Source organism: Manacus vitellinus, unplaced genomic scaffold (genome assembly GCF_001715985.3).
Source record: "Manacus vitellinus isolate BGI_N305 unplaced genomic scaffold, ASM171598v3 scaffold_2_pilon, whole genome shotgun sequence".
In the NCBI taxonomy this organism is placed as follows: Eukaryota; Metazoa; Chordata; class Aves; order Passeriformes; family Pipridae; genus Manacus; species Manacus vitellinus.
Genome location: NW_021940208.1, coordinates 30,172,710 through 30,197,389, shown reverse-complemented (window position 1 = coordinate 30,197,389; position 24,680 = coordinate 30,172,710). Strand labels below are relative to the sequence as shown.

At 41.4% G+C, this 24,680-nt stretch overlaps 1 protein-coding gene across 1 annotated transcript; it reads left to right on the top strand.

Moving 5' to 3' along the window:
• Window positions 1-574: 574 nt before the first annotated feature.
• RUBCNL (rubicon like autophagy enhancer) lies at window positions 575-24,680 on the top strand. The gene is made up of 16 exons (XM_008929107.3): window positions 575-591; window positions 1,187-1,296; window positions 3,270-3,378; window positions 6,661-7,329; window positions 11,558-11,643; window positions 14,742-14,949; window positions 15,828-15,932; window positions 17,996-18,038; window positions 18,396-18,528; window positions 18,951-19,096; window positions 19,887-19,951; window positions 20,949-21,187; window positions 21,937-21,998; window positions 23,267-23,420; window positions 23,538-23,628; window positions 24,103-24,680. Exons 2-16 carry the CDS (start codon window positions 1,225-1,227, stop codon window positions 24,213-24,215), a joined length of 2,295 nt encoding a protein of 764 aa, XP_008927355.3. The 5' UTR covers window positions 575-591; window positions 1,187-1,224; the 3' UTR covers window positions 24,216-24,680.

The following is a 24,680-nucleotide window of genomic DNA, read 5'->3' as shown; positions in this document are numbered from 1 at the left end:
GAATATAATAAAATAGACATTTCATTTGGAATTGTCCTATGACAATCCTCTAGTCCAACTGCCTAATTGAGGGCCGGCCAAGTTAAAGCACGTTGATAAAGGCATTGTCCAAATGCCTCAAACACAGCCTTAGGGCATCGACCATCTCTCTAGGAAGCCCGCGCAGGAAAAAAAAATGCTTTCCAGTGTCCAGTGTAAACTTCAGGAACAGCTTTGAACCATTCCCACGCATCCTGTCGCTGGGTACCAAGAAGAAGAATTACACTCCCTCCCTCTCCACTTCCCCTCCTCGGGAAGTTGCAGAGTGCAACGAAGGTCACCCCTCAGCCTCCTTTTCTCCAAACCAGACAAGAGCAGAACTCAGCGCCGCCCTTCGAAAACAGTCTTTGCTGTTTAGATTTGTTCGGAGTTGTTTGGTTTGGGCTCCGCCTCGGGAGGGAGGGCAGACAGAGAGAGGGAGGGAGGGTAGGCGGGCCGGCGGGCCGAGGGTGGGAGGGACGGCGAGCGGGCAGGCGGTGGCATTGGCAGTATCCGAGCAGTGCCTCGGCAGTTCCTCGGAGGGCAGGAGAGAGCCGGGCGCCGCGGCTGCAGGTGGGAGCGGGAACCCGGGAATGGGGAGCCGGGGACGGACGGACGGGCAGTCGGTGCCTTGCGGGGAGCATGGCGTGTCTGGTTGGGGCCGCGGGATGTTTCGGTGTCTCCCTCCGGGTGAAGCGCTGCCCAGAGCGGTGCGGCAGGCTGAGCCCTGCCGTGCGTGCCGGGGACAACGCCAGGTTGTTTCCATCACCGGTGCCTTGCCCTGCCCGGCACCGGGGGTGGGGGGAGCAGCCTCTGCTGCGGAGCCGGAGCACGGGGGCTTCGCTGCTGCCCAGCCGGCTCCTTCTCTTCTTCCTTTTGCAGCCAGTTGCGGGGTACTACAGATCACTAGCTTCGTCTTATGCATGTGGTAGGCGTTCCTGTTATGCTGTGTAAAAAAAACCGCAGAAAACAACAAACCTCCAAACCTCTAAGTTAGGCCTTTTTTAGCACATTTCCATTGTTGCTGAGCTCTGCTTTTCGGTAAGCTTATAAGCATGCCAAGTCAAGACGGAAAACAGTTCGGAATATTAACTGTGGAGTCTGCAAAACAGATGGAGAACCGCGGATAACGTGGTCGTGACTGTAATGATTTCTCTATTACTTCCAGGTACTTAAGAGCTCCAAAAAAATGAAAGCTCTCCCATCATGTCTCTCCATGCAGTAGCACTCGCCAGCTACAGCAGACCAGAAGTCTTCAAGCACCCCTGCTCTGAAAAGGTGAGGCAAGGGAGCTCTCAGTGGTGGCTCAGTGTGCTCGATGGCTGGGGGGACTTGTTTCAAAAAACAGCTTTTAGTTGTCAGTGGTTGTAGTAAATACTTTATTTTTGAAATGCTAGAGGTTTCATTACAGACTTAACTTGGGAAATACCGTCCCAGTATCGAGGGGGGAAAGGCTGACTTCTTTTATGCTATGAAGTTGTGTGGTAATTGTTTGATAAGTGAGGGCGCTCACTCCCAATGTTGTTCAAATTGTAACATCATGAATGTAAATGGAAATATTTTATCTGAATTCACAGAACATTTGTTGCATCTGATAAGACCAAGACATGTGAGGGTTGTTTAAAAGAGATAAAAATCTTAGAACTTATCACTCTTAATAGTTATGTTTACTGATAAAGTACTCCCATTTACGCTGGTATCAGGCAGTTGGGATACTTGCATCCTAAGAGGTAGAGTCTGTTAATTGCTGATATTGATAACAATTTTTTTAATTTAATAGAAGTAATTAAAAATAGTTCCTACTTTATTCAGTAATGTTGACAATATGTTGTGTATAAAGCGTGCTTACATGCTGGTTTCTCAAAAGAAGGGGAAGAACACCATCAGATACTGGAAAGAGTATTTTTCTAAGCACTGGCATAATCAAATGCTAAATATTTTAAATTCAGCATACTATTTTTGGCCTGAAACGTTATTCTTCAGTTAAAAGAGAATTTCTATGTGGGTTTTAATTTCTTCTGCTTTCTGTGGGTCTGAGGAGTATCTGGATGAGATCTGCACTCTGAGTCACCTCACTTTTCCATGTAGGGAGTGTAAAGGTCAACGAAACAGGGCAGCAAAGAATAGCACACCTTTAACTCCCTTTTCACGGGGTGCAAAGCAGGGTGACAGGAATCCTGGGGATGCCTTTATATGGGGACTTCTCACTGATGTGGGGAGAAGGCACAAGATACTCCTTGGTGAAGTGCCTTTTAATAATGTGCATGTCAGAGCAGGGCATCCCTTTGATTTCCCAGGTTTCTGTGATGTGCTCTTAAGGACCCTGACATACTTGAGGTAGTGGATGGGGAGGAGGCAAATGTGTGGCCCTCACAAGGAATTTGTGAGCTTATGGAGGAAACATTTTGCTTTGCTGTGTGCATCTTACTCCTTTGTTGGAATTAGCTCCTCAGTATCTGCACTAAACTGCTTCCCTGATTCAGTTTGCAGTGGTTTGACAATATGGTAAATCCAGCTTTGGTGGTAAAAATACTGAATTGGAAGCATCACGACTGCAGAAAGAGAAATGCTGATCTGGTACAAACCTGTTCAGTCAGTTCAAAGTTTTGGTCAGCTTATACTGACCAAATAAAACCAGACTGTATGCCAGGTTGAGTATTATTTATCTGTGGTGCTTCTTTATACTGGGTCAACCACCTTGCTGTTGTGAACCACACGTAGTGTGTTCTATCAAATTAGATGACATGACCACGCTTCCTCCCAGTTTTTAGAGCTGGGACATCAAGTAGCATGTGGATTGGGTGTTTGTGGAGTTTGGGCCTCATAGATTTAGCTTATACCTTGTATACATCTAAATAGGCCTACGCTTCCAGATACAGATTGGTGGTTCCTTCAGTTCTTTTCTGCTTCATTGCTGTTGTTTTGGCAGATACGCAGACTTCCGATTCAGCATTTTGTCTTATATATGCCTTATGCACGTGTTTAATCCTCCTACTGTGGAGAGTTTCTTCTGGTCACCTGCCTTCTGGAGTGAAATGAGAGATGCAGAGCTGAGATGCCAGCGCTCTTCAGACAGTGCATGCTTCTGGGGAGATTGTCAGACAGCCAGAAATGTAGGGAGTGGTTAGGTGACTATCGGCAGGCATCAGAACAGTGTTTTTCCTGCTGGGATGAGCGTGAGACCGAGATTATCATTAGCAGAGTGCTGTTGTTTTATAACGAATTTGTCTGCCTCTGTGTTCTTGTTCTAGTTAAACCACGAAAGCCTAAAAGTGGCTTTCACTGAGTCAGCGTGTTCTTCAAATCCCTCAGCGAGGATTAGCTGCCTTGCTCCAACACCTCAAATCTCCGTTCTTTCAGGTATGCCAGCCAGTTAGTTCTAAAATGCCTCTGTGGGGGGAGTTTTGCTGGTGCTTGTAGTGGTAACAAAAGCTATCAGTGTTTGGTTGTACTAAACAACTGTAGTCTGACTGAAGAGGGTCACTTGTTTATTGGCTTTGAGGGTTATACAATGTCAAAATATATTATACAATTTGAAAGTATGAGTGCTTTTTGTCTTTTAAATGGCAGTCTCGCCATTTTACTTACATTGACATTTTGTGTGCTCATGACTAAAATACTTGAACTGTTCAGATGATCCTTGGAAGGTTAACTTCTTGTTCATTCAGGAAATAGTTTCTCAGATTTTAACAGATTATTATAATTACATGTGTATCAGTTACAAAACTGATTTTGAGATTTTTTTTTTTTTAATTGGAACTAACTTATTTCTGATAGTATCTTAAAATAGGGTGTTTGGGTTCGGGTTGTTTTTTTATTTCTTGTTTGGTTGGTTTAGTTTTTTGTTTGTTTTGTTTCTGTGGGGTTGTTTTTTTTTTTAAGATTCACAGAGCAGAAGAACAAATTAAATTTTTAAAACTTGTTCTTTTTTCTCTTATAATCCACTGAGAACTAGGATTTAGCGGATTTAGTCAGCATGGTTGTATGATTAGTACTAGAGATGTACCATGATGCTAGAGAAGTGGAGATGACAAAGGAGGAAAGGGGATTGAAAGACTAGTGGAGTGGCTTTGTGATAGGAGAGCAGAGCAGAAGAATTGAAGACAGTTTCGGGATTGAGCACACCCTCAGCTTGTTTGCAAATGACACCAAGCTGTGTGGTGTGGTCAACAGGAAGGGAAGGGATACCATCCAGAGAGACCTTGGCAGACTTGAGGGGTGGGCCTGTGCTGACCTCGTGAAGGTTGAGGACGACCAAGTTTAAGGTCCTGCATCTGGGTTGGGGCAATCACAAGCACAAATACAGGCTGGGCAGAGAATGGTTTGAGAGCAGCCCTGAGGAGAAATACTTGGGATGTTGGTTGATGAGAAGCTCAGTATGACCCAGCGGCGTGCGCTTGCAGCCCAGAAACCCAACTGTATCCTGAGCTACATCAAAAGCAGTGTGGCCAGCAGGGCAAGGGAGGTGATTCTGCCCCACTGCTCTTGTAAGACCCCAACTGGAGTACTGCATCCAGCTCTTGGGACCAACAACATAAGAAGAACTTGGATCTGTTGGAGCAAGTCCAGAGTAGACCATGAAAATGTTCAGAGGGTGGGAGCACCTCTCCTATGAAGACAGGCTGGGAGGGTTGGGGCTGTTCAGCCTGGAGAAGAGAAGGCTCCAGAGAAACCTTCTAGCTATCTTCCAGTACCTAAAGGGGGGCAACAAGAATGTTGGAGAGGGACAATAGCATGTAGTGACAGAAGGGGAAATAGTTGTAAACTGGAAGGGTAGATTTAGATTACATATTAGGAAGAAATTCTTTACTAGGGAATTGGTGAGGCACTGCATTAGGTTGCCCAGAGAAGTTGTGGATGACCCATCCTTGGAAGGCCAGCTTGGATGGGCTTTGAGCAACCTGGTCTAGTGGAAGGTGTCCCTGCCCATGGCAGGGGGGTTGCAACTAGGTGATCTTTCAATTCCCTTTCAACCCATACAATTCAATGATTTTTTTTTTTTTATTCTAACACTAAATGTTTTGTTTTGCATGGAAAAGATGTTTGCAGCCCAAGTTAGGGTATTTGTGTGCAATTGAAATGTTAATAATTACCAAAATAGCTTTCTTTTCCTGAAAAGATTGAAATATGTTTGCTTGAAAGTCAGCTAGTTTTAATTTTCCCATTCCTGCCCTTGTACTGCCATGGCTGGCTACATTGGCAAGGTATTTCTTTGCAGATGCAGCCAGTAAAATGCACAGTTTTGCTGCTATTTCTGCAAGAGATCTGTCCTAAGTGGCAGGTGACTGATCCCAGTTACTGACATGCTCTTCATTCTGACATTCTTCTTCTGACTTTACTAGGATAGCTTTGCTAACAGCTCTCACACTCTAGCTTATACGTGATGTTCTCAATTTTTTCAGCTTTTTCTTGTTGAGGACTGGTCTTTATATAGACTTGCTATTCCAAAGTATGTGAGGGTTTTTGTTTTGGTTTTGATTCCTTAATTTGTAAACTTTCTTATGTTGTTTGAGTGCATGCTGGCTTCCAGGTGAGTGACTGGTGCAGAAGTTTACTGTTTTCTGTTGAGATTATGTTCAAGGAGAGCAACCTCTGGACAAAGTCTGCAGTCTACAAGACTTGCTGCTTTTTTCACCAGCAGTGTTTAACATTCCTTGTGGTCCTAGCTAGGAGTTCTTTGTCCTGGAAGTTATTCTTCTTGATCGTATCTATTCTTAGAATTTTACAACCACTTATCTTACCCAAAGGAGACAGTTGTTAACTTCATTGTGTTGATATGGTCAGTGGTTCCTTCTTGAACGTAGACCTCGTTTCTAATCTCTCAATTACTTGGATTATGGCAGTTCCTTTGAGACGTTTTTCTTCGAGGTACAGGACTTCAACTTATTCTTCAACAGCTACTGATTGCAGTGTGTGCTTCTGTGCCCTGCTAATGTTGCTATATCTGCCACTAAAAGCAGTTTTTCAGTTTTCTGTTGAACTACAGTTTTGCAGTGGATCACGCAGGATCTTGGCAGGCAGTGTTTTTGATTCCTTCAGAGGCATTGTAATGAACTTGTGACAGAGTTAAGTTTTTTATGGGTTCATGTAAATGTTGCCACCCCTATAAATAATGGACTGAAGGTTACTTTAGCCATTTCCTCATGAGAAAGAGTGTCTGAATGAATTGAAACACACAAGTACTTGACTTTTTATTACCCTGTGACTAAGGGTATTTTTTTTTCTTTTTACTCTATTGATCCTCCATCTGTGTTGCTATAATTTAATCTTCTCTTTTACTGGCAATAGGACCAGTACCTGTATCAGCAACTGTGCCTCATCCTGTTTTGTAGAACAGTGATGTTTTTGAGCATGCTGACAATCAGTCACCATTAAAGTCTTAGCTAACTGTGTTTGGCTAACAGCAGAATACTTTACTGTTGCTTTATTGCCTAGCCTTATCACTGACAGAATTGCTTCTACAGAAAGCAAGAGCTTTCTTGTAGGAAGAGACAGCACCGAGTGGTGAGTGAATTCATCTCCTTCCTGTCTTTTTGCCTGTGTCAAAAATAATTTTATTCATGTGCATTTTATTCACATTGTATATTAAGCTTTTCTTAGGACTGTTTCTTAACCTTTTGGTTTCTTCTTTTTTCTGAACAGATGAATCTTCAAGGCCAGCGGTGATTGGACATGCTGGAAGTTTTGGATCGTATCCAAACAATGCTGAAGCTATCAAAGACATTCTCATGTCTGTTTTAAATGCATCCGGTTTGAAGCCCTCTTTGGTGCTGGAGCAGAACACAATGCAGGGAACAGAGCATCCAGACAGTGATATGGAGCAGTGGGAAGAAAGCAGTGCTGGGGATAGCCACGATGACAGCGACAGCGATTCTGCACATCGCAACACTGCCTGTACACAAACAGACATTCGGTTTACAAGGCACCGGGCGTGTTGGAACAACACAGACTCTGATTCCTCCAAACCTTTGCTGGATACTTTTTTTTGTCCCCGTTTCTCTGATGGAGATCCCGCTGCGTCCTCCTTGAATGGTTTCACTCTTTCGGACGTGTCCCCTCTGAAACAGGACTGCTTTACCCAGGTGACGTTAACAGGAGGCACTGTCACATCGGCTGTTGTGCATTCTGGAAAAGAATGTTACACTTCCCCTGAAAGAGACTTGACTTCAACAAGGTTTCTTTCCAGTTCAGCTGTTGGTAAGCCAACAGATCTGGTGCAATACCCTGATGCCTTGGAGCCTGTGCCCGTCAGCAACAGTGACAGCAGTTCTCCCAGTGGCCTTCCCCAGTCAGAGCCAGTCAATCCAACAGGTAACTTTGCAGGTGCATTTTTGTTGTAAGATTTTCACACTAGGAAAGACAACTGTAATTGAAGTGGGCCTTGCTTATGGTGATTGCAAATTAGACAAATGCTGTCATTCAAAATAGGAGAGAGAGGAGAAAGAAAAAGCTTAAAAAACAAGGAGAATCAGAAGGTTGAACTTGGTAAAACAGGAGGCTCCCATGCTTGTGGTAGGCATCTCTCGTGATGCAGAAATGCATCTGTAATATGCAACTGTTGGTAAAATGTAAAAATTGCTGAGCTGTGAGCAATGTAGAACGTGCACTGGATGGGCTTTCTACCAACTTTGTCTTGTCTTCACTGTTGCCCTTCTCCGAATAGCAGAGAGCATGAATCGGGGCACTGGTGTGCGTGGGCTCCCTGAGTCATCTTGTGTTTGGCGTTAGCTGGAGGAGAGGGAGTCCTTGGATTCTGGGGTTTTGTAGGCAGGGCATTAACATCCATTCTTGTTACGACTAAATAGGCTTGTGCCAGAGTGGGACTGTTTTTCCTTTTCCCCTTTCCAAGTGCACCTGAGGTCTTAGACACACAAACCCCCAGCCAAGACAGAAGAGGATCTTTTTACGCATCACCAGTTTCCAACCATACGGATATCCTGTGTGTTGTCTGTGAAGAGACACCAGCTGAGGGCTGCTGGCAGAGGGTGCCCCCTGAGCAGAGTGTTTTCTGTCCCTGCAGTGTCAGGGGGCTCAGGGCAGCACAGGCCTGTAAGGAGCTGTTCAGTGGGAATTTTCGGTACGTACCCCAGAGATGGATAGGGGAGCAGCTGGTTTGGCCATGAGTGAGGCACTGAAACAGGTTCTCTGAGGAAGTTGTGGATACCCTGTCCCTGGCAGTATTCAAGGCCAGGTTGGAGGGGTTCCTGAGCAACCTGATCTAGTGTGTGGCATCCCTGCCCATGGCAGGGGGTTGGAACTACATAATCTTTAAGGTCCGTTCCAACCCAAACCATTCTATGATTCATGATGACAGACACTGAGCCTCAGAAAGATGCTGCAGTTGAGGCCTGATTTTTCTACTGGAATAAAAGCGAACAGCAGGGAGTTCTCATCCTGCCTTTCTGTTAGAAATAAACATGACAGAGGCTAGCATTTGTGGTTTTTTTGTTTCTGTTTTGGTTTTTTTCTTCTCCCTTTGGTCAGTAGTAGTCCTAGACTGGAACTGTTCCTGATCCTTCCTAGCTATTCACCCAGAGCTCCTCCAAGGTCTCAAGTTGGCAACCAGAACTCAAACAGGAACGTGCCATTGCAAGACTGGGAACTCTTAGTAATTACACCTTTGTCATCCGGGATAGGCTGTCGTCAACAGTTAGGATGGTGACGATTATGGTTGTTTCCTTCTGCTGGGTGTTTTGTTGGCTCAGTGCCTTCGAGAAGTGCCCGTCAGAGAGAAGGAAACCGCACCCAGCAGTTTGGGCTGGCTGCAGCCAGTCACGCGGGTTTGGGTAGCTGGGTCTGGAAAACACAGCCCAGGCTCTCGGGGTCAGCGGGGACTGCGAGGCACGTGTGTAAGAACAAATAAATTGTGCGTGACTCGATCTTCTGGCATGAGTCGGACGTGCCACAAGCTTATGTTGGGTTAGTAGCACTGCTGGCTCTCCAGAAAGCAAAGGGAGGAATGTGGCAGTCAAGTGACTGAAAAAGTAGCATCCTTGATTTTACTAAAAATACGAGTAAAGGATCCTGTTAGACACTGCATAATGTGGTGGGCTTTCTCTGTTTAGACTCTGGCCTGTTCTGTACGAAGTGAAAACTTCTACATTTCATCATTCCTTGTTGCTATGAGGATATGAAAAGCAGATAGCAAAATGAAGAAACAAAATGCCTAATTTGAAGGCAGGAATTATGCAATAGCATTTCCTGACTTACTATCCTTTCTATTGCTATCTCAGAGGGGGTTTCTCACAGGAGAATTGGTGACAGATGCACAAGATGTAAGAAAATTACATAATATAACTTAAATCAGAATAAATAATTTTTTTTTTCAGTAGGGTTTAATGTTTTTGTTTAGTGAGATTTTTCTGCTGGTCCTAGGAGATTTCTTTTAGGCCTTGTTCATATGTTTAAGGGCCATTCTCTTGTGGCCTCACGCAACCTTCTGAAAAGGCTCTGTCATTGTTAATGAAGAGTTTGTGACTGAGTTTGCTGTTTTCTGGGGGCTTTGTTGTGGCTGATGTGTCACTGACAGTTCACAGGGCTTGTTCTTGCTTTTGACCTCTGTGTACATCGAGGTCACTTCCTTCTTTGGCTCTTTAGGGCTCTTTCCTCAACCCCAGCAGCTTCCAGGCAATAATGTTCAGGAGCGCAACGGCAACCTGATAATTTTTTTGCATCAGAGCCAGCTTCCTTCCTGTGCTTCTTCTCACTTAACATTCTTTTTGCTTTAAGACGCAAATGGGATGCAAGAGGTGTGAAAAAGAGAAAGCTCCCATTAGATTTCCAAATTACATTTAGGATGAATTGTACCTTATATTTGAAAGCGAAAGGAATAATTTTCTCATTTCCTTATTTCTGCTTATTAGTTTTAGTTCAGAGAGTAGTGTTTGTTATCTTAACAGATGAGAATGCAGGCTTTTATCAACCTGTAGAACTTTTAGCATTGCTTATCCAGTAAGATGAATCATCAAGTAGGTATGAAAATAGCCTGATTAGGCCATTAAATCTGTTTTGAAAAGTCATATTGACAGGCTTTTCATTTTTCCTTCATGGTATTCACAATGGAGGTATTAATAATTCTGTACAAAAACACTACATTGCAACGCTCAAGCGCAGTATTGACTTTTCAGCCTGATGTCATCGATGCTCAGGGCAGCATAACATGGTTTCTATAAATAAGGCATTATAAATAATCTAAACTAGGCCTGAGAGTCAGTGCCCCTTAGTTGTAGAAAAAGTTTTTATAAACTACGATCATATCTTGTGGGACCTCTTTAGCCTTTCTGTGAATTTTAAACAAATTTAAAAATTACATTTTTTTAAAAATAAAAAGCCTTTGATTAAGGCATACTATCTGCAAAGGCTTTAAATACTGTGTGTGGTGGCCATTTACTTTCAGTCTGTTTTATCCTGAAAACATCATGAAAATGAAAGAGAAATTGCTTGAGTTTAAGGTGAAAGAAGAGGTAGTAAACACCTGTCACTATCAGTTGTTTTCTTTCGTATCTCATTAGTGTGTACATTCATAGACATTATATATAATCTTTATCATCTTTCCAGTAAACTTCTTGTACCAGTGGCTGTGAGTGCTTTGTAAACAATTCATAGAATCATTGAATACACTGAGTTGGAATTATGAGGATCATCGAGTCTAACTCTTGGCCCTGCTCAGGACACTCCAAGAACCTCATCATGTGCCTGAGAGCGTTGTCCAAATGCTTCTGAGGGCATGATCTCACACCTTCAGTTTTCTGGGAAAGAATATTACAGCTATACGTATATTTACATATAAAAAGCAGTCCATGGTTCATCTATAAAAAACCTGATGTGCGCTCTGCTGCATAGTGAAAAGTTCTTATTGGGGAAAAAGAGATTAATTTTGTTTCATATGCTCAACCATACTCATCAGTGAATGCCAGGAGAAGAAAACTGCTATTCTGGAAAGCAGGGAGTACTGTGCCTAATGTACTTATTACCATGCAGTATGGGTTGCATTTGGAAACAGGAGAGAGATTTCCTTGGGGTATGGAAACATAACGACAAAGTGTTTTCTCAACTTGCTGTAGTCACGGCAGTGATACAGGGAATCTTTTAAGGCTGATGCATCTCTCTGCACGCCCAGACAGCAGTGAGATTTCTTTTTGTTCCAGGAATTGTGAACGAGAAGAACGCAGTGTCAGCTGGCTGTGTTGCCAACTGCAGAGCATCACTGTAAACCCAGCCTCGTGTTCTGCCTGTGGTTGTCCCCGGCAGCTTAGGCTGTAGCTGAGAGAGGACTGGTGTGGGAGTGCAGTGCTGTCACTGCATGACGTTTAAACTACGTTTCTCTGATAGTTGATACTTATGCTTCAGGTTGCCAAAGTAGTTTAAATGCCAGTGTGTCCCTCACATTTCTCTCCTCTAACTTCCACCACAGCCTCCAGCCCCAGCAGTGTTCTGTTTGGGAAAGAAAGCTTGCTTTGCTTTCTGGAAGTCTCTCTGCACACATCCTGAGAGCAGCAGAGAAAGAAATAACTAATAAAAGTTCTTGTTTTACCCACAGGTTCTACTTCTCCTTTGAACATAAGTGCTATACCCTTGAATCGCTCATTGCAGGACATCTGCATGCTTCCAGAGGATGTGGAGAAGGTGAGGACAACAAATACTATCATCATAATGTTTTTTCCATTTTATAGTGGGAAAACCAAATGACAAGAGGTGTTTCTCAATAAAAGAACTTCCTGATAGATGTACTAATCTTTACAAATACTGTATTTTCCCTCTTCTTGCCCTCTGTGGGTGAACTTACAAACGTAACATGCCTATTTTATAATTTATTTTCTACTCTAAATCCCCTTAATTAAACATTTTAATTATTTTAAAATAATGGAATTATTTAGGAACACCGTACATTTCCACTTTTCATTCCATTATTTTCCTGCACATCTCTTGAGAAAAATAGGATTACTCTAGTAACTTTAAAGTTATATTACAATATGTTATGTAGAATTTGTTGCAGCTATGTGCATATGGATGGGATTTACCTTGTGCTTTTACTGTCAGAAGATGGGAGAAGCTGGGGGTTTTTTTTGCATCTGCTTATGATGATCATGTGAGATTGCTGTCAAAGAGTTACACTATGAATAACAAGCACAATAACTCAAAAAACTGCAGTAATTTAAGAAGTTTGTCATGGTTTCTAATAAGGGACCCAAACAGTCTTAGGTGTGTTGACAGAGAGGCAGTCCACTCAAGCTTATAAACAGAGCTAAAGAGGAGGAGATAATGCTGTCACACATCACTCTCTGTGCTAGATATTATTCTTTCCTAACAGTGGGAAAAGAGAGGTTAATGAATTGCAACAGGTAGGACTTAATACAAAAGAGCCTTAAAAATGTGCCTAGAAAAGGAGATTTTTTTGTTGGACTGTGGATGTGCAAGTGGTCCCATGTCCTGGGCCCAGGAAGTAATCATCTTTGTACACAGCACTGGTTTCACTGGAGTGACAAGTTCTGCTTTTGATTTGAAGCTCTCAGAATCCTTAAGGTGCATTTCAAACAAAAAACCTCGACCCACTAAATCACATGCCAAAACCCAACAAACTTGTGAATTAGGTTTTCATGTGCTTTTTTATGAAAGGTGTTTCAGAAAGGAGACAAGGTTTCTGTCTATAATGTGGGAACGAGAACAAAAGTAATTTGCTTTCAGTCACCAGACCAGTGATTAGATATCTGGATTAGAAACTACAGTCTGACAAGTATTGAGTGAGTCAAGATCATATCAGCTACTACTACTGTGCAGGGGACTGGGGCCTGATGTGATTACAGGTTAAAAGATAGTAAGAGCTCAGTCCAAATGAGCTCCAAATGCTGCCTTTATGAAAACCAGAACAGAAAAAACCCAAACAAGCAAAAATACTTCTAGATTGTTAAATAATTTATTTGAACTTTAGGACTGAAAACTAAGGTATGTGTGGTGTCTGCAAGTCTGAGAGTTGTAGTCAAGTTGTAGTTGTGAGCCAGGAAGGAAATGGGCCAGATAATCTTAGAGGGACTTTCCGTTGATGTTAGTGGGGCAGAACAGAAATGAGAAGGTTGGTGTGTCACAGCTGAGTTGGGACTGCTTCCTAGGATGAGGGAGATATCAGTAGGCAAAGATGAAAGTTGATAGTCATGCTGAGTACAGGAGTCCTTGTATTCTGTTCCAGCTTTTTGCAATGTAGCTCTCTCTTACACTTGTAATTGCTTTTATCAGCAGGACTGATAGGCTGATAGGGTTGTGCTCAGCCCCTAACTTGATACTTTTTGAATCTTCGAAGTAGGAGATATCTCCCAAAAGGAAGAAAAGCTGTTTAATTATTGCTTTTCTAATGTAGCAAAGTCCTGGACTCCTGAAGTTCATTGAAAGTTGTCTCTGGAGAAACTGTATACCACGCAAGTGATGTTAATCAGTGTTAGGGAAAAGATAAAAGTCTTTTTAAACACCTGCAGGGACTTGGTGGGCACTCTCTAATGTTGAAACTAATCTTGTCTAAATGTATTTATCTGAGAGCAATAAGAAAACTGCTGTCTGCTGTGCTCCTTGAGATTTAGCTATTTCTAAACACTGATGTCTTTCTTCATGCTTCCCATACAAGTTGAGGGTACGTCATAAATACTGATGTCAAGTGGTACAATTTTCTGAACATAAGCCACTTTTATAAAGCTTGAATTATTCTGCACTCGGAATCTCTAGCCTTAGATACTGCTATAACGTTTTAGACATAAGTTTAGGTTTGCATAATGCAGCTGAGGGGAGAGAGGGAGAGTGTTCTGGGCATCTCTTGGTTTACACCCATGTGTCTGAGTGCACCTGTCTCTCCATGATGCATCCACTTTTGAGCTGAGGCTGGTTTGGGGAGCTGTGCCCATGGCAGTAGCAGTAGCACAGGTGGGGCTGGTGTTAGCCCACAGGAAGCAAACGATACAGCAGTGACATTGGGACAGGGAGCCCCGGGTTTGTCTCGATGTCTCAGTGATCTGTTTTCCTAGAGAATGGGTGAACCAGGCAGGCAAGATGACAAGGGACATACTACAGTGAAACTTTGAAACAGCTACCTTTTGTTGAAGGCAGTATGAAGCCCAGGGGAGCCAGGTTTCCATTTACCCTTATCACAGACTTTCTATGTAGCATTGAGTTGACCATGTAAGCTATCTCACTGCATATTCCCTACTTCACTGCCTCAACTCTAACCCATGAAAGCATTTTACTAGCTCTTGTACTATCCACTGCCTGAGGATCTGCAGTCCCTCCAAAACTTGCCACTTCTGGCCCCCTCCAAGCTAGCTTGTGTGCAAAACTGCTCGTACACCTTTACTGGAAATTAAATCATATTAAATAGGTTACATGGATGCACACTTGCATACTAAATAATGCAGTGTAACTAGAAGACTGTGCTCCTAAAGTGCATACATATTCATCAGTTAGTCATGTAATGAAGTTTATTTTTATCTAATAGATGGGTAAGATAAAAGTAAATTGTATGTTTTAATCAAGGGTGAGACAATTATCTGGGCAGTTGACTTTTGTGTGTTGTCTCTGAATTTCCCTTGGGGTGATTTTTTTATGTGTTTAAATGAAAGGTGAGATAGGTTTGCATTTTTATTTACAGAGTTGAAAAAGTGCAGGGGGAGAGTATATATTTCAGTTCATCTTAAGTAAATATCAAATATGCTGGGTAGTAATGAGCATTCCATTCTTGTGTCCAGGAAAACGCACACTTCTTTGTTGCAGATATGATTATAGCATCACTAGAAAAAATGAAATGTAATATCTTAAGTCAACAAGCAGAGTCCTGGGGTGTGGAAGAAACAAGTGGATCAGATGGCAGCTATCACACTGATTCGGAGTTAAATTCTTACCCTGAAGTAAAGAAGTCTGATTCTTCTGTTGCCTCTTCAGACAGTGGTTATGAAGGCAAGTTACTTAGTCTAGAACGTAACCTTGTCTGAAAGCCTTTGCCATTTGTTTTTGTGCAAGAAAATACTAAATTAATTGGGGCACTGCATGGAATCAAATCCTCTGTTCCCTTCTCTCTGGAGAGCTGTACCCCTCAAGGATCATTATACCACAAGTGTTTTTCCTGTGGGTCAAATACTTCCTTTTGAATGCTCACATCTATGTTTTATTTATTATAATTAAATTATTTTATACATTTAAAAGAAAATATAAAGTTCAAGTGCTACATACCAAGCATGACTCTCCAAAAAGAGTGCCTGTAGTTGGCTAATTTTCTTTCTGCTTAAATCCTTTTTTTTTTTAAAGGATTTGCAGCCTGGCTTTTTAAATCTATGCTTACTTCTGCAGTATGCAGATCAGGCTATGCAATTAGTTTGTATGAAACTGCCCAGAGTATTCATTCACATATAGTTTGAGGCAAATAATAAATACTCCTGGCACTGTAATGCTTGAGTCAGCACACACATTTTTTAAGTAGATTTTAGTTGCTTGAGTAATACAGCTCTTAGTGATGGATCATAAGTCTCAAGTCTAAATGTCATAACTTCTGTGGAAAAATGAATGGTGTGCTTGCATGTGAGAAGGGGAGAGGCCGCTGATAATATAAAAGATTTTGGTCTATCAGTTGAAGCTTCTTGCTGAGAAACTGAAGGATATACTGTATGACAGACTCCCAAGAGTTGGCTTTCTCTGTGTATGTATAGAAATAAATAATTAAAATTACTCCATAAATACAGTCTGTGTGCTAAAGTTTTGTTAAGTGATGAAAAATGTAAATATAATTTTAGATACTTATATTCTGGAAAAGTTTAACTGACTGTCTTTTTCCTGGACAGGCTGTGCTTTGCTGCCTGTCAGCTCCCCAGTGCATCTACCATCACATCATGAGGTTACCAGATTTTGTTGCCACAGTGACTCAGAGGATGAATATGTAATTATCGGTAAGACTTTAAAATTATAACTGCAAAAACAGATTTATTGTTCAGCTGAATCTATTCCATTGCTTGGGAATTCCATTGACTTTCTAGAGGTTATTGCAGGAGAAATAACATGAGAAGATGGAAACAACGATGTATGCATGGTTCTTTATTAAAACACATGCAGAAATACCAGACTGGTGCAGGATTTCCTTCTAGAAAAGAATATCTTTGCTGATTTGAGAGTGTGGTGGGCTGGCCCTGACTGGATACTAAGTGACCACCAAACCACTGTGTCACTCCCCCCCCCCACTAGAAAGGGGACAGAAAATACAAGGAAAGGCTTGTAGGTCAAGATCAGGACAAGGAGAGATCACTCACCAATTACTGTCACAGGCGAAACAGAGTCACCTTGGGAAATTAGTTTTATTGCCAATCAAATCAGAGCAGGGTAATGAGAGATAAAACCAAATTTCAAAGTACCTTCCCCCCCCCTTCCTAGGATAAACTTAACTCCCTATTTCTCTACCTCCTGGTGCTTCCCACGGGTCCTGCCAGGAGCCTGTTACAGCATGGGCTTCCCTCTGGGTCACAGCCTCCTTCAGACATCCATCTGCCCCAGAGTGGGCTCCTCTACAGGCTGCAGGTGGGTCTCTGCTCCCCCATGGACTTCATGGGCTGCAGGGGCACAGCTGCCTCACCATGGTCTGCACCATGGGCTGCAGGGGAATCTCTACTCTAGCTCCTGGAGCACCTCCTGCCCTTCCTTCTTCACTGACCTTCATGTCTCAGAACTGTTCCTCTCATGTTGTTACACCTCTCTGCAGCTGCAACTGTGCAGGTTTTTTTTCCCCCCATCTTAACTCTATTATGTCTAGAGGTGCTACCACTATGGCTCATGGGCTCAGGCTTGTCCAGCAGTGGGTTCATCTTGGAGCTGGCTAGCATTGGCTCTGTCAGACATAGGGGAAACATCTGGCAGCTTCTCACAGAAGCTATCCCAGTAGACCCCTCTACCAAAATTTTGCCATGCAAACCCAACACAGGGACTGAAGTTATGGCTAAGGATTAAACCCAAGGAATATAGGTGAGAAAAATGTGAAACTGGCACAGCCTCAGCCACTCTCTCTCAGTTCAAGAGAATTTAGGATATGATCATTTCCTGATTAAACAGGTTGACTAGGTTTTAGGCAGCCCTCCCTCTGCTTCAGGACTAGAGCAGAATGTCTCTGTTCCCTTATCGTCACATGTTTTGCTTCTCATCAGGACATCCTGATTTTTCTTTGGTTAGCTTCTGGGTTTAACACATACAGAAACGGAAACCCTTAAAAGAACCTGCACAACATTTAACCTCTGTTTTATTTTTTCCTGATAAAAAGTAGGGGTTTTATTGCTCTCTTTGGTTTTAGAGATTTATTTTTTCACCTCTTCTTTCCCTGATCAAAGAATGAAGAACTAGCTCTCAAAACTCCATTCCTAGTAGGAAGTGCTACTTAGAGATGTATGAATGGGAAAACGTTTGTCTTGAGAGCAATAAGAATGGCTGAAACTAATGCTACCAATACCTTGTTGGTATAAGCATATTGTGTGTATAAACATAATGAAGAAGTGTGTGCTTTAATTCCATTCATTTCACCTGTTACTAACTTGTTTATAGCATTAGCTGGTAAGTTTGTGATCAGTGTCTCCAAGTATCTGTCAGTGTCCAAGAAAATTAATGTGCACTCTCTTGGCTCTGTATATTATTACTTACCTCAAGTGCCTTCTGGCTGGACCTTGACCAGCAGGCACTTTCTGTCCTTAGGACTTCTGCTCTTGAAGGGAAGCTGATGGTGATATTAGGGAGTGTAGGTGTTAGGGAGTCTTCTTCATTTGCAGCTGTCAGAGATATGCAGAGGAGATAAGACTCCTTATGCCTGTTTTACAGCTAGGATTGAGGCTATTTCCTGCATCCAGCAGGGGTGTTGTAAAGATGAATATATTTGAAACTGACTCTGTGGTAATACAGAAGGTAGATGTAAAACAGTGCTGAGTAACAGAAGCTTTGTTTCTTAGATGGCTTGATAATGTTTTCTCCTTTACCACAGAACTTGAAGACCTTGAAAATCTGTCTGTCACTCCAGATAAAAGGTGTGTATCTCTAATACAAACCCGGTGGCACTACGTTTTCTGCTGGAGCAGCTTTCTGGTGGATTTTCTGGCTGGGGCAGGGAAAGGTGTGGGAGTGGTAAAGTTGGTCCTTCCAAAGAAGGGGAAGGAATGCTGCTTGACAGCAAATGTCTCTGGTGCTTGGCTTAGCAGAGTGTTTCTCTCGTCCCTGAGTCTTGCTGGAGGGTGGTGTCTGTGGCTCTTCAAGGGCCTGGGTGTATCAAAGAAAGAGGGTAGAAATGACGGGATGGGAGAAAACTTTTCAGGGATGTAGAAGAGGCACTGGAGATGCTGATGACATGCTGCTATTTTTCACTAACTGTATTCCTTAACTTTCAGATCATCTTTTGAACCAGGCAGCAATTCTGCTGAAGCAACAGCCCAGGAGTTGTGCAGAGCTTTCAGAAAATACTGGTTGCAGACAGACTCTGTAGTTCAGCTGTCTGGTTGCCTGAGCTCATCTAAGCAGAGAGTGAGTCTGATCTGAAAACAACAAGCTCTTTATTCAGTTCCCCAAATAATCATTTTCTCACTGCAGCTGTTTCACTGCTAGCAAAAGGGGGAAGCTAAAAAAAAAACAACAAACCACAAAAAAACAAACCCAAACAAATATAGATGAGTGCTTACAGTTTATTGCTTCACTTTAGATAAATTTTTAGAAAATGTCTCCTTTCTCCAGCAATTTTCAATATATTTAAGACATGGAGTTATGAACAATCAGAATGTGCTTTCTTCTGGGACTGATATGAGGGAGTTTAACTAAGGGTGGACTACATGCAGGTGAAAACTGAACTTTAAAATCCTGGAGTATAAAGAGAGATAGACATCTCCCATAGCATTTAATGTATGTCCAGCTGATGGGCTGGTTGTGTTCACAAGTTTCTTTCCCAATAGTCTGTGCTGAAAGAAGAGATTCCAAGAGAACTTGAGTCCAGTTTGAATCTGGCTGAAGAAATAAAGATCATATCCAAATTAAGAGGATCTTCTGGCTGGTCCCCACCAAGATCACAGATTATATTTAATATTCATCCTTCAGTCAAGTAAGTTTTGAGGGATCTGAGCACTATCATTTAGTATAGCAGGGGGGAAGTTGATGGAAGGAGCTTGGGTGACTAAGAGATCCTAAGGTTAGAGCTAGTGCATGGCACAACCTTCTGCAGTATCTGTCACCAGCCTCAATAGAAAGCAGATGCCATCTTTTTCTCTCTGTTGGCATGTCCTGATTAACATGGCATGTGCACTTCTGCATGTGATAATGTGCATACCATTTGGTGTTAGTGGCAGCATACTTAGATGGCTCCTAAAAATTTCATTTTATGACACTACCTGAAGAATATTCTTGACTTTCCCCACTTTCCTGCTAATATTTTATGGATAGTAGGTTTTCAGAAAGTGGGGAGGAAAACAGGTCATGTTTGGGGAAATTGCTGTCTCACTCTGCACAAAGTGCTGTAAAGTGCACACAGAAGGCAAACTGGCTAATCCTTGTGTTGCTGCAGGTTTGTTTGCTTTTTCAATTGCAGATATGGACTTTCCCCTCTCCTAACCACTTGATACTGATGCCATCTTAAGAAATGTAAAATAATTTAATTCTTTCAGCAAGCTGTATTTGATTATATATTCTCCACAGAAGAGCATAGAGAGTCTCCCACTAAAATAATAATCTGCGTCTCCTTACAGAACCCCCCTTCTTCATGTGGAGGAGTAGGACTCAGCTCCTAAGTTGGGGCATTTTCATTGGTGCCAGTGTAGCTCTTTTGTACTTTGGAAGAAAGTTAACTAAAACTGTATCTTGAATGCTGAAAGGTCTAACTGTTTGGCTCTACACAGGAGAGATGCAGTGGTGGCTGCTCAAAACTTCACGTGTGTTGGTTGTGGAACCCCGATAGAAAGCAGTAAGTATTACCAAAAGCAGAAAAAAAACTACTAAGTGCATTACTAGTAATCAGACCATAATTGTACCACAATTGTAAAATTATCTGAGCTAGAAGAAAAATCTCATTGTTGGATGTGCCTGCAATAGTAAAACAGACAGTGGGATCTTTCCAGTGTCTGGAGTTTCTCATTGTGGACAGAATACAATACTTGATAGATGTCCTTCTCATACACAATAAAAATTTATGACAGTCAACAACAAAACAGGAAAAACTGTTAAAAAAATCAAGCTTCCACGCTGGAAAGTGCTGGTTTTACATCTTCCAATTGTTTCTTTCAATAATTCTTTCTCTGTGCCAGAGAGACTTTATGCAAGCTTATGGAATGTGTGGCTTTGCTCTTTTGGGGTGTCTTTTTAATTTTTTATTTGTGATACTTCGTGAGAACTGGTCAAAAGCACAATTATTTACAGATATGACAAACAGACCTTACCTAAGAAATCTTTGAAGTGGCGACCAGGACTTGTTCTGGGTCAGCTCACGAGAGCAGCATTTGGCTTGCAAAGTATCAACAATCTATGGCAGCACATTAATTCAAGCAAGTCTGAGATGCTGTAATAGCTGGGAAAAACCCACGAAATTCTTTATATGAAAAACTATTATACAAATGTGACTCCAATATTGGTGGCAGTTTTTTGTTCTGTATTTCATCATGTGTCTCTTTTGTGGGTAAAGCAACAATAGTTTCTTTAAGATCTCATGGTGATAATTATAATCAGTTCAACAAATGTGGAAACGAGGAAAGCTTTCTGTTCTAATGCAAAGTTCAGAGCTTGTGCATGTGTTTACCACAATAGTAAAATACCCTACTTTAAAAAAATCCCTTTCCCCTCACTCCAGTAGATTGGAGTTATTAAGACAGAATAGGCATACAAACAAGAGGTATGTCCCATAAAATTTCTGAATCTAAATTTCCCATTTTAGAAATAGTCACAATTTAATTCCTGTCTACTTGCAGAATATATCAGGAGACTCCGCTATTGTGACTACCTGGGAAAATACTTTTGTGACTGCTGCCACAGCTATGCCCAGTCTTCTATTCCTGCCCGAATACTTTCAAAATGGGACTTCAAAAAATACTATGTATGCAACTTCTCCAAACACCTACTGGACAGCATATGGCAGCAACCAATTTTCAATGTGTCCTGTATTAACAAAACCCTCTACACAAAAAGTAAAGAAATGGACAGAGTGAGGGTAAGTGCAGCCTTTTTTTATTAGGAATTTATGGGTCAGAGACTTTTGGGGAAAACTCCTTAGGGCAGGATGTCTGTTGCTCTGTATGTATGTGTGAAGGAGGAGAGTTGGTTTCTCTTGCTTGTCCCATCACTGCTTCTGGGACTTGTTCTCCTTAACCTCAGATGAAGATTATGCCAGAGGTCTGTCTTGTTGTCTTTGAGAAGTGTCTCCTTATTGGTTTGCAGTTTCAGTTCATGAAGGAGAGTTGGGCTCCAACAGTAAATATTTACCTCTACCTAGTTTTCAGCTGTTGCGAAGTTCTGAAAGTTTTGAATGACTCCTTAATTTTGTGGGCCATTGGAAAAAACACCTTTGGCTCATCTAAGGGCTGTACCTCCTACAGCTTGAGGAAGGGTGTTCTACTGAATATTACAAGTGGCCATGTGCTCCCTTCTTGGCTGAGGAGACACTTACCTGTTCTTACACAGGTTTGGGTCTAGCATCTTGATGTGCAGACATGGAGTCATTTGTAGCATTAGGACTTGCTTACTTGTTGGGAAATAAAAACAGCCTTTGCCTGCCTTGGTTTTCTGTGCATTAGAAAATCCAGTTGTTTAATTCTATGCTAAATGTGAAGTTCCTATTTTTAGGTATGGTTTGATGTAGTTGCAAGGGTTGCTGACTCAATGGTGTTTCTCATTTATGAATACATAAATGCAATTGCTTTTTATTTAAAAATTGATTGTCTTTTCTCCTTCATCTTTTAGGAGGCCCAAGAACAGCTTTTTCACTTGAAAAAGCTTTTGAAAACCTGCAGGTTTGGTGAAAGGTATGGACCGTGATTGTGTGTGAAAAATAGCTTAGTAAAATGTACATGAGGTGCTTATAGAGCCTTCTTCTCTAGCAACATTAGAGTCTAGTTTTAAGTAACTTAATGTGATCATTAGAGAAAATTCTAATAACAAAGTTGCCTTCTATTGCACTGCAGATATTGAGTGAAGTATAGGTTTTATGTAGTAGCTTTCTGTTTCTTGTGGCCAAAGACATTTGGTTTTAGATGTTGAATGATTTTAATTTGGTGTATGTTTTTTTCCTGCTCCATCTCTCTTAAGTTCTCACTCATTCTTAAAAGGTCAAAGATACTTATCTCTCTGAAAATATTTATCTTTAAAAAAAAATTAGATTTTTTTTAAGTTAACAGATGTGTTCCTCGAGGGTTAAAACATTTCTTCCAAGACTCTGTCATAATGCTACATTCAGTTTTTTCTATAAACTTATTCAAATGAAAGTAGTAACCAAAAGTGATAAAGACCAAAACATGACCTTGCTTGTTGCTGCAAATGAAAGATTTGTGGTGTTCACCTTCCCAAACTATGGGCTTAACTAATGCGTAGACATGTGAGTAATAAGACCTTCACTGCAGAATTGCTGACCTTTTTAAAAACAGACTTAAGCAAAATAAGCTTTGTAAGTAGGTTCTGTTCTCTCTTTGATATAAGCCTCTTTTATGCATCAATTATGTGTTAGTCACCAAAATTAAGAAGAAATGTAATTTTATGTCTCTCTTCTGATCAACCACCTGTGATTCCATTATAGAAATAAGCATTAGAATTCTCACTGTACCTATATCTACATCAGTGGTATTTTAGAAGCAGGAGCTGTATTTTCAGTGTTCACCCACTCAGTACAAGCACAGTTTCACCCAGTGGTGACTTACATAGGATAAAACTCATCAATTTTCTCTTTGCAAAAGAAAATAAATAAACCTAGTTTATTATATTAGATACTATATGGGATTTTACCTACTGTTCCTGAGGTAGGAGAGAACCCTTTACATATTATTTAAGAATTGCTGGGATAACTGTGTATGGCAACTCCAATGCCTGAGGAATGCACATTTAAAGCAGACAGTTTATTCTAAATCCCAAACCCCAGTTTTTGTTAAAGTGATCTCAGATTGGGAGGGGAGGTAGGATTCAGCATGAACTTGCCTTGTATAACTCCTGTGTGACCAGAGAAGTGAAAGAGGCTTATTCTTGAAATGTACTTGAAAAACAACTTTTTGTAGCTTGAATTGGGTTCCATTTCTCTTTACAGTGTACTGAAAGAATTTGAACAGGTCCCCAGCCATCTGACAGATGGGCTGCATCTCTTCTCACTGGATGATTTAGTGAAGATCAAACGAGGGCAGTTACTGCCCCTTCTTAAAGATATTCTGAAGAGCTCTATCTCCCATGTAGATGGCTGTGAGGTAAGGAAAAGCTAGGGCTTTTAATGTCCTTGCAGCTGCTAGTATGAGGAATATCCCTGCTGCCATTCCCATATAATTTTTTCTTAGATTTAAATTTAAATTTTGCTGTCGTTGTAGCTCTGTCAAGCGAAGGGGTTTATCTGTGAATTCTGTCAGAGCGCCGACCTGCTCTTTCCATATCAGACTGCCAAATGTAAAAGGTGCACAGGTATGTTCCAGAGTGAATGTTTTTACTTTCTTCCTTGGCGGAATTTTGGTGCATAAAACTGTTTGGACTTAATTTAAACCTTGAGAACTAGCTTCGCTGAAAGCATGTATATTTGGAAACCTGAATGTGGATTTGGAAACCGTGGACAGCGTGTATCTTTGAAAATCAGCCTCTGGCAGCTGTTTTGCATCAGTGAATTCAGAGAGCAAGACCAGGGATTTGCCTGAACATGATTATGCCCCCGGGGGTAGGCTATTATTTTGGGTCTGGGCATGAGAGAGGGCTGTTTTATCAGATCTTGCCCACATTCATTGTAAATTGTTGCAGTGGTGGTTGTTGTCCTGGCCTTGCACTGCTTCTGTTTACTTTTGTGCTTGTATGTATTTGATAGAACATCATTCAAGGAACACAGCTATTGTTTAATTTTTTTTTTTTATTTTTTTTCCCTGAATGCTATTCTGTATGTATAAACAGAGTGCAAAACATGCTTTCACAAAGCATGCTTCAGATCTGGAGGCTGCCCCAGATGTCTGCGGATCTCAGCTCGGAGGACACTTTCAGAAACTCCATCACTGGTACTTCAGTGAAACTGAATTCCTCTGACTGCTAACTTCAGAAGATGCTCAAAGCCAAATCTTCAAATGCATGACTAAAAACTAAATAATGTTGTTTTAGACATTACTGTTTTTAATGCATGTCTCCTTTATGGGGGGGGGGGGGAAGGCTAAACAAAAACCAAACAACAACTTTAATATCCTCATTGAAAACTCACCCAAAAGGAATTTCATCCTAACTGGTGACAGAAAGACTGGATGTTAATTCTGTGGGCAGCCTTTTGTTGCTATGTTTTGTCTTTGTATGTAAGATTTTTAATATTATATTTTTTTCATAGAAAAATGGTTCATCTCTGTAATTCTGCAAATAATGTATAGATAGTAAATGAGCATTCGAAATCGTTATCTGTGTCAGATTTTGGAAATGGGGAAAAAGTGGTAATGTACAAAATCATTCTCTGAAAAGCTCTACAATAAATAGAAAAGGCTTGTCTACAA